This window comes from Polypterus senegalus, chromosome 14 (assembly GCF_016835505.1).
Source record: "Polypterus senegalus isolate Bchr_013 chromosome 14, ASM1683550v1, whole genome shotgun sequence".
NCBI lineage: Eukaryota > Metazoa > Chordata > Cladistia > Polypteriformes > Polypteridae > Polypterus > Polypterus senegalus.
The window spans coordinates 100,148,696-100,161,949 of record NC_053167.1 but is presented as its reverse complement, the minus strand read 5'-3'; the positions used below and the strand labels follow the sequence as shown (position 1 = coordinate 100,161,949).

General features: G+C 38.0%; 1 protein-coding gene across 2 annotated transcripts in view; it reads left to right on the top strand.

Moving 5' to 3' along the window:
* The window catches only part of snx7 (sorting nexin 7), a 156,756-nt gene that overhangs the window by 8,680 nt on the left and 134,822 nt on the right, over positions 1-13,254 (top strand). For both annotated transcript variants that reach the window (XM_039734726.1, XM_039734725.1), the window contains exons 2-5: positions 5,910-6,092; positions 8,765-8,875; positions 9,168-9,332; positions 11,482-11,680. In XM_039734726.1, coding sequence (XP_039590660.1) covers positions 5,910-6,092; positions 8,765-8,875; positions 9,168-9,332; positions 11,482-11,680 — 658 coding nt within the window. The remainder of the gene's footprint in view (positions 1-5,909; positions 6,093-8,764; positions 8,876-9,167; positions 9,333-11,481; positions 11,681-13,254) is intronic.

Genomic DNA, 13,254 nt, shown 5'->3' with positions numbered 1-13,254 from the left:
CTTAGCTGATCATCTGTTGGCTCACTTCACATCAAATTTATGTTTCCTGTTTAAGAGGAAAATCAATTCAGTGATCAGAGTCTAAAGAAAAATCAATTAAAATAAAGGGAAATAGTTAATTAGCAGCAAAAACGGGTCACTAATTAAGAAAAGAGTTAGAATGAAAACTTGCAGCCACAGTAGCTCTCCACGACTGGAGTTGGAGACCCCTGATGTAGAGAGTACTGTTACAACATTCTTGAACCCACATACTCCAGTTCAGGGTCATGGGGATGACAACCTATCCTGGCAACACTGGGTTGTAAAAGTGAAAAAAATGCTGATGACAGAGCAGCTACAGTATCTATTAGTAGCCCACTAATGCAGATACCCACATTGCCTTTTGCACAGTGCCAATTTAGAGTGGCTAATTAATGTAGGAAGAATGCTTTTAGGATAAAGAAGGAAAACCAGAGTAAGTGGAGAAAAACCCAGGTAGATGCAGACTTCACACATCCAGAAACTTGGAGCTCAATTCAAGTCCAAGATGGTGAATCCATGTGGTAGCATCATTAACCACTGCACGTCCGTCCCTTCCAAAAGGTACTGTAACATAGTGGTTAGTGAGACTGCCATATGGCTGTACAGACCTGGACCTGAATTTAAGTGTGGTCACCATCTGTCTGGAAATTATTATTTTTTTGGTACAATAACACCTACAGTTATCCTCTACAACTCGATAGAAGCCAGTGTGGTTTTCTACACTGTGGTGTGCTGGGCTGGTAGCATCATTTCAAGAGAGGCCCAGTAGCTAATTAAAAGGGACAGCTCAGTTATAGGATGCACACTGAACCCCTGGAGAAAATGTAAACACACCTGAGTGCCGTTATGAACAATGATGCACAGCCTCACACTGACACACGGGCACTGAAGACTTTCAGCCAATGAATCATTCAGCAGAAGTATTTGAAGAAATGCTATAGGGGGCTCCTTTATGTCAGCACTAATACGTCTGCATAATGCCTCACTGGGACTGTAGAGTCAGAAGTTTTCTTTCTTTGTACTTTTCTTGCTTTTTAGGCATTCTGGTGTGTGTTCAGCCCATGGTGTGTATGTATGTGTTTATTTATCTCTATCTACCTGTGGATTTATTTAAAGAGCTTCGGTAAAAAGTCAAATTTCCCCTGGAGTACAAAGAAAGTTCTGTTTGTCTATGATTAGAACCTGCCTAATTTTATTAAATACGTACTTTTTTTGTTCTGTTTTAAGATTACTTGTAAATTGAAACCCAGTAATGCACATAGTATTGATTACATGATATTTACTAATATAATATATGCAGTTCAGACAACATAATGTACAGTTATACAGTACATGTTATAGAATATGTAACATTTAGTGTGCATTATATTAGAAGGTTTTATATACATAATACAATATATGCCTAATAAGAAGGAATGCCAGTGATTGTTGTTCAGTTATCTTTCATTATAGAATAATGAATAGTCTTATAGATTATGTGGTTATTTTAAATTTGCTTTGGGAAATTAATTGTCTTGCCTCACTGCAATCCCTGATATAGACCCCTTAGAGACATGTTCTTCATTTAAATAGATGTACAAGAGCAATAGTTAAATTACATGTCAGATTATCATAGCTTCAGAAATACAAAAGATGCCTTCAGAGAAAATGAAGCATACAAAACAGGTAATGAAATGTGTAATATCACATTGAATTGCAAAAGTTTGTTTATTTACAGTGCGTTACAGTGCATTACCACATGGAGAACCGTAATGTTACACTAGAAAAAACTGATGACCAGTAATTCTGTTTTACCAGTCAATATGGTTGACACTCACAAAGATGCAAAATGGTGTTGCCTAAAACAGTAAGGTAATCCAATGTAAACTAAGCCCCAAAACATGAATTCAAAGTGTAGTCCTAAGACAGAACAAACAGGTTGAAAAGCCCAATAATTTGCATTAGGCACAGAAGACGCTTAATAACTCACCAAAACTCCTAAGCACATTAGAAATTAACCACCACTGCAGAAGACCCTCCAGATTTATTGGGCAGATTTCCTTGTGGTGATTGATTGTCAGGTAGCCCCACCTCTTGGGAGACCATCCACAAACCCCATGGAACATAACAAAGGCAGCTTACATACATAGACAAAACTAAAAATAAAGAACGATGCACATAACCAACATAAAGAATCAAGAACAAAAGACATATAAAACATGAATTAGGTTACATTGCATGCCGTGATGTATATAACATGTTTCATGTTCTTTTGTGTAACTTTCCTTAGAATGACGGCTTACTTAGATGCACTAGTTGGGGATCATGCAACGGTGGTGGGCTTGCCTTTTTTAGGCTTCCTTGCAGCAGGCATTGAAACTACTCATTTGAACAAATGGAATGCCAACACATATTGCTGCTGACTGGGTACTGAAGTCATCCCCAGGTTGATGCAACTTTCCTCCTTTGAGACTCTTCCCAGTGACCAATTCCAGTGACCACTTGTGGTCTTCAATTCCACTGTGGTTTTGTGGTTGGTATCAAGTGGGGTCTTAAACCCTGTGCTGTCAGGTGGCACATTTCTGTGTGGTGGTTTGTCTGTTAAATGTGGACAGGCAAACTTTCATGTATGGAGCTACAGCTGTAGTGATCTCTTCATTCCAGGTCGTGGATCTCAGTTTGAAAAGTTCTGTTACTAATGATGATAATAGGCTTGCCTTTTCTCAATCTTTGACTTTTCTTGTTCTGAGCTTATGTGTCAACGTCCTAATAAAATTTAGTGTAATGATGTGCTGTGACAGAGTTTGTGATGAACAGTGTTGCCCACTTTGTGTAATGATGGTAAGAGAACAATGCCTTTTCATTTACCATGTTCTCATCTATTGAAATAACAGTGTGTCTTAGGCTGGTAGTAGGGCTGCAACTAATGATTATTTTGTTAGTCAACTAATCGTTCAGTTTATTTTTAGATTAGTCACGATTATTTCATGCCTGACTATTTTGATGCCTGCGACCTGTGGTTGCACATCCTGTTCTGGGCTCCAGTGCATGGCTTACCTCATCTGCTCACGTCTGTCAACCTGTGAATGTCACCCTGATGTCTCTGCATTAACACAATTATAATTAATAATAATCAAATTAAAATAACCAGTGAAACATATGAATTTGAAAATAATCAGATGTTTTAATATTAGTGTCACCATCACAATAAAAAAGAAATACATTAAACAATACAAACTAAAGTGCACGTAGCCTTTAAACACAAAAAGTGCATTTTACTTACCAAAAAATATATTGTTAAAACTGAAATGTTGTTCATATTTTAGTAATAAATGACAAAATGTAGACATAAACTATATAATATGTAAAGCCTGAAGTGCAAAGATCAAATAAACACTTTCACAAAAGGTTCTAGGATGATACAATAGCTTCCGTGGTGCAGCGGTAGGACCTGCTGACTTATAATCAAGAGTCCCCTGGTTTAATCCTGAGTGCCTCGTATATTTACCGTTTTGAATAGTGAGTTGCTCTTATTGTTAATATTATACAATAAACACATACATTTGATTTGCGTCTGTAGCAGCCATTGTATTAAATGTACATTACTTGTAAAAGTTACTGGGTTTTTTTTTCCACTTTTATTCTCTCAGTCACAATCACGATACATACTACCACCCCCCCAGGGACCTGACGCTGTTACTTTTTATTTGAAACTGGGAATAACTGTAGATGTGAGTGGTGTTTTGAGACAATTGAACTGGAAATTCTCTGATCTGGATGGATAAAAGCTGACACACAAACACTGGCAAATCTGCCTTATTCGTATCTCATTGACACTTGATTTTTTTATTATTCAATTTTATTGAGTGTTCCTGCTTATGCTGAATTAGTATGCACCTGAAGGCCCGTGACGTCAAAGCCACACTGACACAAAACAGATATAGGTATGTATGATATTTGGAGTTATTCATTTTATGACCTTATAGTACATTTCGGAAAGCACTGTGGCACGGATGCAACATTATTCATATTCATTCGCGTACCTTCTTGCGGTTGTAATCAATGACCGCATTTTTTTTTTCCCCCCGATTTTTCCCAGTCTGCACAGGACTCCAGGACGTGCAGGGGAAAGAATGTACCATGAACGCTCTTCTTTTCTCATTGGACCCCGTACATGCCTTGCATAGTACATGTGCTTTGATCGCCGGCAGGTCAACTTGTTATAGCACAAGCAACTGGCCATCTGCGTGTTGCTGCAGCACTGAATTAGCTCACGTGTTATGGTGTTTGTGCGAAGCACCGTTGGGGGTAGAGACAAATATATGTGACATTTTGAAGAAATCATTGTATGACCTGAATAGTACCAATCAGAAAACATCATTGCACTAATGCAATGTTATTTGAAAACGAACAGATCGGGTGTAAATTTGTTACTTTAAAGTTATCTTTTTTTACTTTTATTTTCTCAGTCTCATTCACGCTGTCCCTCCCCTCCTGATCTGACCCTAACTAACTAGCTAACAGCGCCAGCATAAATTCTCAAGAGACGGTGGCATCACATCTCCAGGTTGCTTTCATTTCAGATGCTCATGCATCGCGATGGTGCTGCCGTGAAAAGAAAGCTCCGCTTTACATAATCTACATTCAACTTTTGTTTCGGTGAAGTGCTTGCACACTTTAGAAAGTTTCTGTCTCAGCCATTGCAACCACGTTTATTTTCCTCTACATTCTTCTTCTCCTCAGACGTTCTTCTTCGTTGGTAGGACTGTGTGCAGTCTTGGTAAACAATAACAAACGATACTGCCCCTAGACGTTTGTGTAGTGCATTGCAGTTACAAAAACTAATATGGTTCTTTGTGACTGGAGCCTCTATTGGTGGTTCTGTTTATGACACGTTGACAATAAAAATTCTGCGTTGATAATTTTTTGTAGTCAACGTCGTCGATTACATCAACTAATCGTTGCAGCCCTAGCTGGTAGAGTGATAGGCCATCTGATATAACCTGGAAATCCATCCTGGTCATTCACAAAGAAATCAATGATCCACCATTTCACTGTAGTCTAGAATGCTTGGTAAAAAGAAAAGAAAAGAAAAATACATATATACAGTGATGCAGTGGCTGCTTTAATAATAATCATTCTTTACATATAGCACTTTTCCAACTACTCAAAGCGCTTTACATAGTGAGTGGGGAGAAACTTCAGTCACCACTAATGTGCAGCATCACCTGTATAATGCGGCAGCAGCCATTTTGCCCCAGTACGCTCACCACACATTAAATGTTAGGTGGTGAAGGGGTGAGAGATAGTTAGCCAATTAGAGATGGGATGATTAGAGGGCCAGAATGACTAGGCCGAGGTGGGCAGTTTAGCCTGGACATACAGCCTACTTTTTACAAAGGATACTCATGGATTTTTTTGACAACAGAAAGTCATGACTTCAATTTTTATGTCTCATCTGATGGGTAGTCCCATTTTTACATTTCATTGGGGCGTTAGGATCCACATTCAGACCTCGGGGATTCCTAGATGGTCGTCCATCAAAGTACTGGCTGGGCCTGATCATGCTTAGCTTCAGGTGGATGACCTCTTCTGAAGTTCACGTGGGTTGCGAGTTTTTGATAGACTGGGATATGCTGTACCCTTAGACTTTAAATGGGGTTATCTGAGGCAAAATTAACATTTACAATGTACATACAGTACAGTCACTGTAGTAAGTGGATGAATGTATGGACGGATAATGTTCGAAGTCCTGGGTCAGAGGTCCGGTCCAAGACACAGGCTGTTAAAAAATACAGTAGGTATAATACTTGATTCAGGTTTCTAACATATTCTGATCATTTATAATGAAAACAGTAGAGGGTTCCAAATGTTAAAGATGAATTATGTTATTTTTGTTTCCTTATTAGGATGCCACCTTTACTGATGCAAGCTCCATTAACACATCTCTACCAACATCTCCAGGATCCATGATCAATCAGTACAGATTTGAGGAAGACCATGACTCAAAAGATTTTTTTATCACTGTTGATGACCCTGAAAGTCATGTGACAGCCATAGAAACTTTTATTACGTATCGAATTATAACAAAGGTAAGGTAATTTCTGTAGTTGCAATCTTATGAGATGATGAGGTGATTTTTTTAAAATATATTATGTTAGATGATCACTTTTCATTTATACCTTTCTTTAAGCATTAGGCCCTCTTATTATGTGATACATCTGCATCAGTAGGTAGCATGTAACTTTAGACCAACCCTTTAACCAACGATGATGCATATCGTTAGCATGAATCCTTGTAGAATTTGAAAGTGGGCAAAATGTTAAACCAAAAAAAAAAAATCAACAACAACAGGGGTGTTAGATGCCAGACGTTACTGTTTTATATCACCACCATTGGTACTTTAACATGGCCGGCTCAGAGCAGATGTGTCTTAGTTTGACTTGCATGGAGTTTACACATTTCCACCATATCCAAATGTTTTTGTTTTTGAACAAAGTTGTATAACATGAATAAATAATCTACACTTTCTGCACAAATTATTATAAACACCTATACACCTGATTAGTCATGGAGTTATCTAATCATGTGACAGGAGTGTAGTGCAATAAGTCATGCAGATGCAGGTCAGGAGCTTAAGTTAATGTTCACATCAAACATCAGAATGGGGGAGAAGTTTGATCTCGGTGATTTCAACCGTGGTATGATTGTTTGACTTTTTCTGTGACTGTTGATCTCTTGGGATTTTCAAACACAACAGTCTATAGAGCTTCCTTAGAATGGTGCAAAAAAACATCCAGTGAGCTGCAGCTCTGCAGATGCAAATGCCTTGCTAATGAGAGAGGTTAGAGGAGAATGGCCAGACTGGTTTGAGCTGACAGAAAGTCTATGGTAACTCGGATAACCACTCTTTTCAACTGTGTTGAGTAGCAAAGCATCTGAAAATGCACAACACGTTGAGTCTTAAGGCAGTTGGGCTTCAACAGCAGAAGAACACATCGGGTTCCACTCCTATCAGCCAAAAAAGTAAAAGCTGAGGTTGCAGTGGGCGCAGGCTTACCAAAAACTGAGCAGCTGCAGACTGGAAAAATGTGGCCTGGTCTTATGAATCTTGATTTCTGCTGACGCACACAAATAACAGAGTCAGAATTTGGCACCCACAGCGTGAATTTAAGCACCCAACCTGCCTTGTGTCACCCAACCAGTCCAGGCTGGTAGTGGTGCAATGGTATGGGGAATATTTTCTTGGTGCCCTTTGAGCCCATTAATACCAATCAATCATTACTTTCATATTATGGCTTATCTGAATATTGCCGCTGACCATGTGCATCTCTTTATGGCCACAATTTACCTTTCTTGTAGTAGCTACTTCCAGCATGATAATGCACCATGTCACAACAAAGTCTTCTCCAGCTGGTTTCATGAGCACAACAATATTCTTCAGTGCCCTTCGCAGTCACCAATTCTGAATCTAATAGTACACCATTGTGATGTGATAGCACAAGACATTTGAAGCATGAGTGTGCAGCTGACAAGTCTGCAGAAATTGTGTGTGATGCAATCATGTTAACCTGGACCAGAATCTCAAAGGAAAGTTTCTACCAATTCATGGAATCCATGCCACGCAGAATTGAGGCTGTTTTAAAAGCACAAGGTGGCCCTACCCAGTATTCGTATAGTGTTCCTAATTATTTGTTCAGTAAGTGTAGCAGGACACATTTGTCTATGTCTTGGTTAACAAGGAAGATCTATTGTCTGTAACCAGCAGATGTAATGTCTGGGTTTAAAGAGATAAAACCTAAAGGAACCCATGAGCTGCCAGTTTCTACTCAGCAAATCTAAGTAACAGCACAGACAATCAGCTTGGGTGGCTGAAACAGTCAGTCATGACTGGAAAAACATAGATGACTATCTGTTAGGAGTTTGTGCTGACATAACAGGACCTAGGGGATTGCATTCAGCTTCAGTGGACTCAAACATGCTTAGCTGACTCACCCCAGATTAAAAAAAAGAAAAGAAAAAGAGAGGAATCAGAAAATTGTTTCTCTAAACAAAATTCTAATGGCTAATGCTGAAACCGAGGGCATATTTTTCTCTGTTATTTATTGGCGCACCGCTTGGATTGGTTCTGTTAAAGTTTCTCCAGCCTGTGCATTCATTCTTACACGTTCTTTCAGAATGGTCTTTTCTCAAAGATTACCTTGTTAAACTTAGTTGTACTGTAGAGCATCTTCATCAGTGAGAAGAGCTGCATGTACTCACTTACATAGTGTTAATACACCAAGGCACATGTGTCTTTGAAGAGAACAGGTGAATAACTGGAACTGCCCTGGACAGGACAGCAGTCATTCTCAGTGCCCACTCACACACCCACACACAGAGAATCAGCAGTTAACCTAACACACGTGCCTTATCAGTCAGTGTGGGAAGGAAACTTTACCACCTGAAGAGAGCACACACTGATGTGCAAAGACATTGGATCTGTTAGACAGCAGCTCCACCAACTGCTGCCACATATATGTCAGACATAGTAAAACTTTAATGTACGCAGAAATAAACCAATATAATTTCATTTTAAATTATGTACTTATGTAATATTAAAATTAAAATCTGTATTATAGAAAAATCATGTGAGGACACAAGAAACATAACAGACCTCTGCTTTTTGCTGCCTTGCATTTTTTTAACTAATGAAAATTCTATGATGCATTTTAAAACAAATTGCATTTCTTTTCATCGGGACTGTTAATGTTTTTTGTTCCAGACCACCCGCAGTGAATTTGACTCCAGTGAATATGAAGTGCGTAGACGGTATCAAGATTTCCTTTGGCTGAAAGGAAAACTGGAAGAGGCCCATCCTACTTTAATTATTCATGTACGGATGATTTTGAATTTGTTAGACTGAGCATTATACGTTTCATCCTGTTATATATATTTAAATGTGTACTTTATTTTAGTGAAGGTTCTTGTTGGCACTGTCTTTAACTGTAAATTAACAATAAAGCATCTCCTAATATTTTTTTAAAGAATTGTTTCAGCGTTACTGCTGTCTTATTGCTTAGATATTTTTTTTGTGCAGAGACCATTCAGTGTATGCTTAATAGTTTAAATTAATGAAGTACCACATGGATTATTTGGTTAACTCTTCTTTTGTAATTTAATTCTAGCCTTTGCCAGAAAAGTTTATAATGAAGGGAATGGTGGAGAGATTTAATGATGACTTTATTGAGACACGCAGAAAAGCACTCCATAAATTTTTAAACCGAATTGCAGATCACCCCATATTGTCTTCAAATGAGGATTTTAAAGTGTTCCTTACAGCTCAGGCCTGGGTAAGTGTGTGAAGTGCAGCTCCATACTTTCCATAAAGCACACTGCTTTAAGTGGTGTCACTGAAAACTGCAGTGCTGTTACTGGTTACATGTTAATATGTGAATCAACAATGTAATACTGACAAAACAATAGTATTAATTTTTAAACTGAACACATTAGATGATACGTAATTACTTTTTGTCTGCATCAGTGTTATCTTTGTCCCCTAAGAGCCAGTGTGGAAGGATTAAATTGCCTGCCTAAGACCTGCTTGCTTTGGATCATATTGGGTTTACTTCAAGTACTGGAAATGCAGAATAAATGAATATCCTAAATTCTTCTCTCATTTGTGAGGAGTAGTTAGCAGCTTTAAGTAAACTGATGGCTGTGGGTGGTTTGTCATTATAAGCTAAGTAAACATGTTGCCTGGAAAAGGAGTGTGGGTTCACAGATTCCGCCCGCTGCTGTGCTGTCCTAGTGAATTCCACGTTCAGAGTAATTTGTGTGAATTCTGACATTCTTTTAATTTTTTTTTTGATATCCTGCTGAACAGTATAATTTTTAATGTACATTAATTATATGTCTAGCTGTGAAACTGTGGTCAGTGGTCTGTCTACCATTCTGCATTGGAATCCCACACCCAGTGTGTGTGGAGTCTGCACTTTCTACCTGGTCTTGTTGGTGTTTTTCTCTCATGTTTCAAATTCCTTTATGTGAGGTTAATTGACTTTATGTAAATGGTTGTGAGTGTGAGTGACTGTGCCTTACAGTGAACAGGTGCCCCATTCATTGCTGCTTTCTGCCTTTCTCCTAATGATGCTAGGATCGGCTGTGAATCCCTGTGACCCAGAAGTAAGTAGGCAGGTTAGACAATGGCTGAATAGATGAGTTATACTGGTGGTTTACAAGTTAACAATTAAATCTGTGTGTGACCTAGGTCCATATGTAGTTTCTATATCTTTAGCACCTCTGTGTGTTTTTTGTTTTTCCACGTTGCTCTGTTTTTATTCCTACATCCCAAAGGCAATGGCAGTAATTCAAAACTGACCGAGTTAATTTTTATGTGTCCATGAGTATGCAGTGTGACAGGTTAAGGCTCCATCATAGCTCCTTACTGTCCTGTGCTCAGTGCTTCCTGTGTAGATTCCAGCTTCTCGGAACCCTGAACTGCGATAGGTAAGTTTAGAAAAATTAATGGTTGGAGTATTCATTATACAATAGCAGAAAGACATACACGTTAGACTCCTACCTCTTTCCAGACTGAATGAAATGATTCCAGAATAGGTACAGATTAAGTTGTTTTAAATAAGTGTGTAAATTAGATTGATGGTGTAGTAGATAAAAAACAGACTTAAGAGTGTGGGACCTGGCTGAGGGTCCTTGTTTAATAACAAATATGTGTAAATATCAGGAAGGATCACTGCTGGACATCCAGCCAAAGTGCACAGTAGAGCATTGTGTTCAGGTTAAAGATGATTTCCTGTCTGGATCTTCCTTTATGCCAGATCCACCAGAAGTGTTGTCCATTGTTTTAAGGTTAGAAAGCATCTGTTTTGAGAATGGAAGCAAAACTTGGGTTAGAGTCTGTGCTACATTCTTTATCTTCTACAAGAAACCATAAAATTAGTCTCTGTTAGACACTCACCAGGCTCACGCTCACGACAGTGTGTAAAAGAAGGAGAACAAAGAAACATTTTTAAATGGTATGATGCTATCCAAGATAATAAAATTACAAGCAAGTGTCCATTATGTAAATAACAGGGTGGTAGTAGATATTAGAAATTGACCTGTGAACTTATAACAAAGTGATAAATATGCAGAACGTCTGAAAGCAAGGCTAAAATAGCTGTCACATGCAAGATTTCTGAGCAATAAATAATAATAATAAATAGTGTATATGTCATACAGTATGTTACACTCTAGATATGCTATTTGATTGACTGATTGTTTTTTGAATGTGCATGTTTCTTTTTCTTGGTATTGTTACTTTGTCACTATACTGAGGAGGTATGCAAGTAAAAGTTTCATTGTACTCTGTACACAATAAATGTTACCTTGAACCTAAACTTGAAATTAATGATTTCTTTACATTTTACTGAGCAGAAGAAACATACATTTGCAAGTGTTTTCAGCACTATTTTATTATATTTTCTTCTTTTCTTATGATAGGAGCTCACTTCTCATAAAAAACAGGGCCCTGGTTTACTAAGTAAAATGGGGGAAACTGTGAAAGCCGTTGCTGCTTCTGTTAGAGGCATTAAACAACGCCCTGAAGAATTTGTTACAATGAATGACTACGTAGAATCCTTTGGTCAGAAAATTGGAATGATGGATAAAATCACACAGAGGATTATCAAAGAACAAAAGGGTAAAAAGTCTTCATTTTCTCTTGTATTTGAAAGTTAGCATCTCACTATACAAAATATGAGAATATGCTTTTGTTCCTAGAGCATGTTTCACTATTGCATAAAGCATGAGCACATTTCTTGAAGCACATCCCCTCTAAAATGTTTTTCTTCTCATAATATTTCAGTCTATCTATTACATTTTTTGAACACATTCTATCCTTTATGTGGCTGTGTGAGGGCACAGCCCTTCCATCCAGCACTGGATTATGTCACAAACCTTTCTTGAATGTCACATCTTTGTATCATTTCTTTACCACACATTGTGCCATCTGGTTTTAGATGCATCAGTGTATAAAGATACCTTCTTTATATGTGTTATGTTGCTTTCTGCTTAGCACTTTTCTTCTTTCTCTGGGAAATGTCCTGCTTATCTGGTAATATTGCTTTTAATTGGATGACTTACCATAAGCTAGAAAGCGGTTGAATCCAAATCACAAACTCACTATTTGATCCTAAGCATCTGTCAGTGAAGCTAAAAGTGGTGGTGAATTGCCTGTAAGACACCCTGCTATAGTAAATTTTGGTAGACATGTTACTTGTGGATTTTGACCTGAAGCATCAAGGTTATCCAGGATATGTCCATTAGACTTAGAGCTCTGAAAAGTCATTGTACTTATGCTGCAGCTGTACTATTATTTATTTAAATCCTAACGTGCAGGGACATGGTGGCTGAGTGATCAGTGCTATTGCCACTCAACTCCAGGAGTCTGGGTTTGATGCTGCTGCTTCTCATTAAAAATAAACTGTGAATGAAACAATCAAACATGTGCTAAAAACACGCAAATTGTCATTAGATACAACTGCTGTTTCGTACCCAAAGACGTATTAAACATATGCTGCAAACCCAATACCAAGGTGCATGTTGTATTATATAAGGCGTATCCCTGTGCTCAGTTTTGCTGTGATAGGCTCCATCTACCTGCACCATATAATTAGACTATCTGTGTTACACGGCTTCACATGGGATATTTTATAAGATAGCGGGTGCCAGTTATAGTGGTGTTGGTTAATCGGATGTATCAGAAGTACTATGTAACTAATTACTTTTCAGAATGCAATATTTTTGTTTCATTTATAAAAAAAAACAAAGGCTGATATTTTTGGCAGGCAATGTGATGTAGTGGTTTTGGACCTAGGCCTTCAAACCCTGAGTTTGTGGGTTCAAATCTTGGTTCTCACACTGTGTGACCTCGAACTAGTCAGTTCACCTGCCTGTCTACTCCTGATTAAGGGGTCAATTGAATAATATGTAATAATAACATTGTTCGGTCATTGGTGCTGCTTACCATTGAACATGCTATGTACAATTGCCCATGAGTAAAACATTCCTGCCATAGACCAATTTCTGCTTTTCCTAGTCTCCTGGCTTTTGTTGATGGTCTTTGCAAAACAATATTATAGGAAAGTATGTTCTTCTAAAACTGGTCATCAGTAGGAATAATGTTGTTTATTTATTTCATTCATTCAGGTATTTCTTTTCGGGTTTTTCATCAGTTATATGTTGTCCCCCTTTAAAGTTTGCAAATGTGAATCT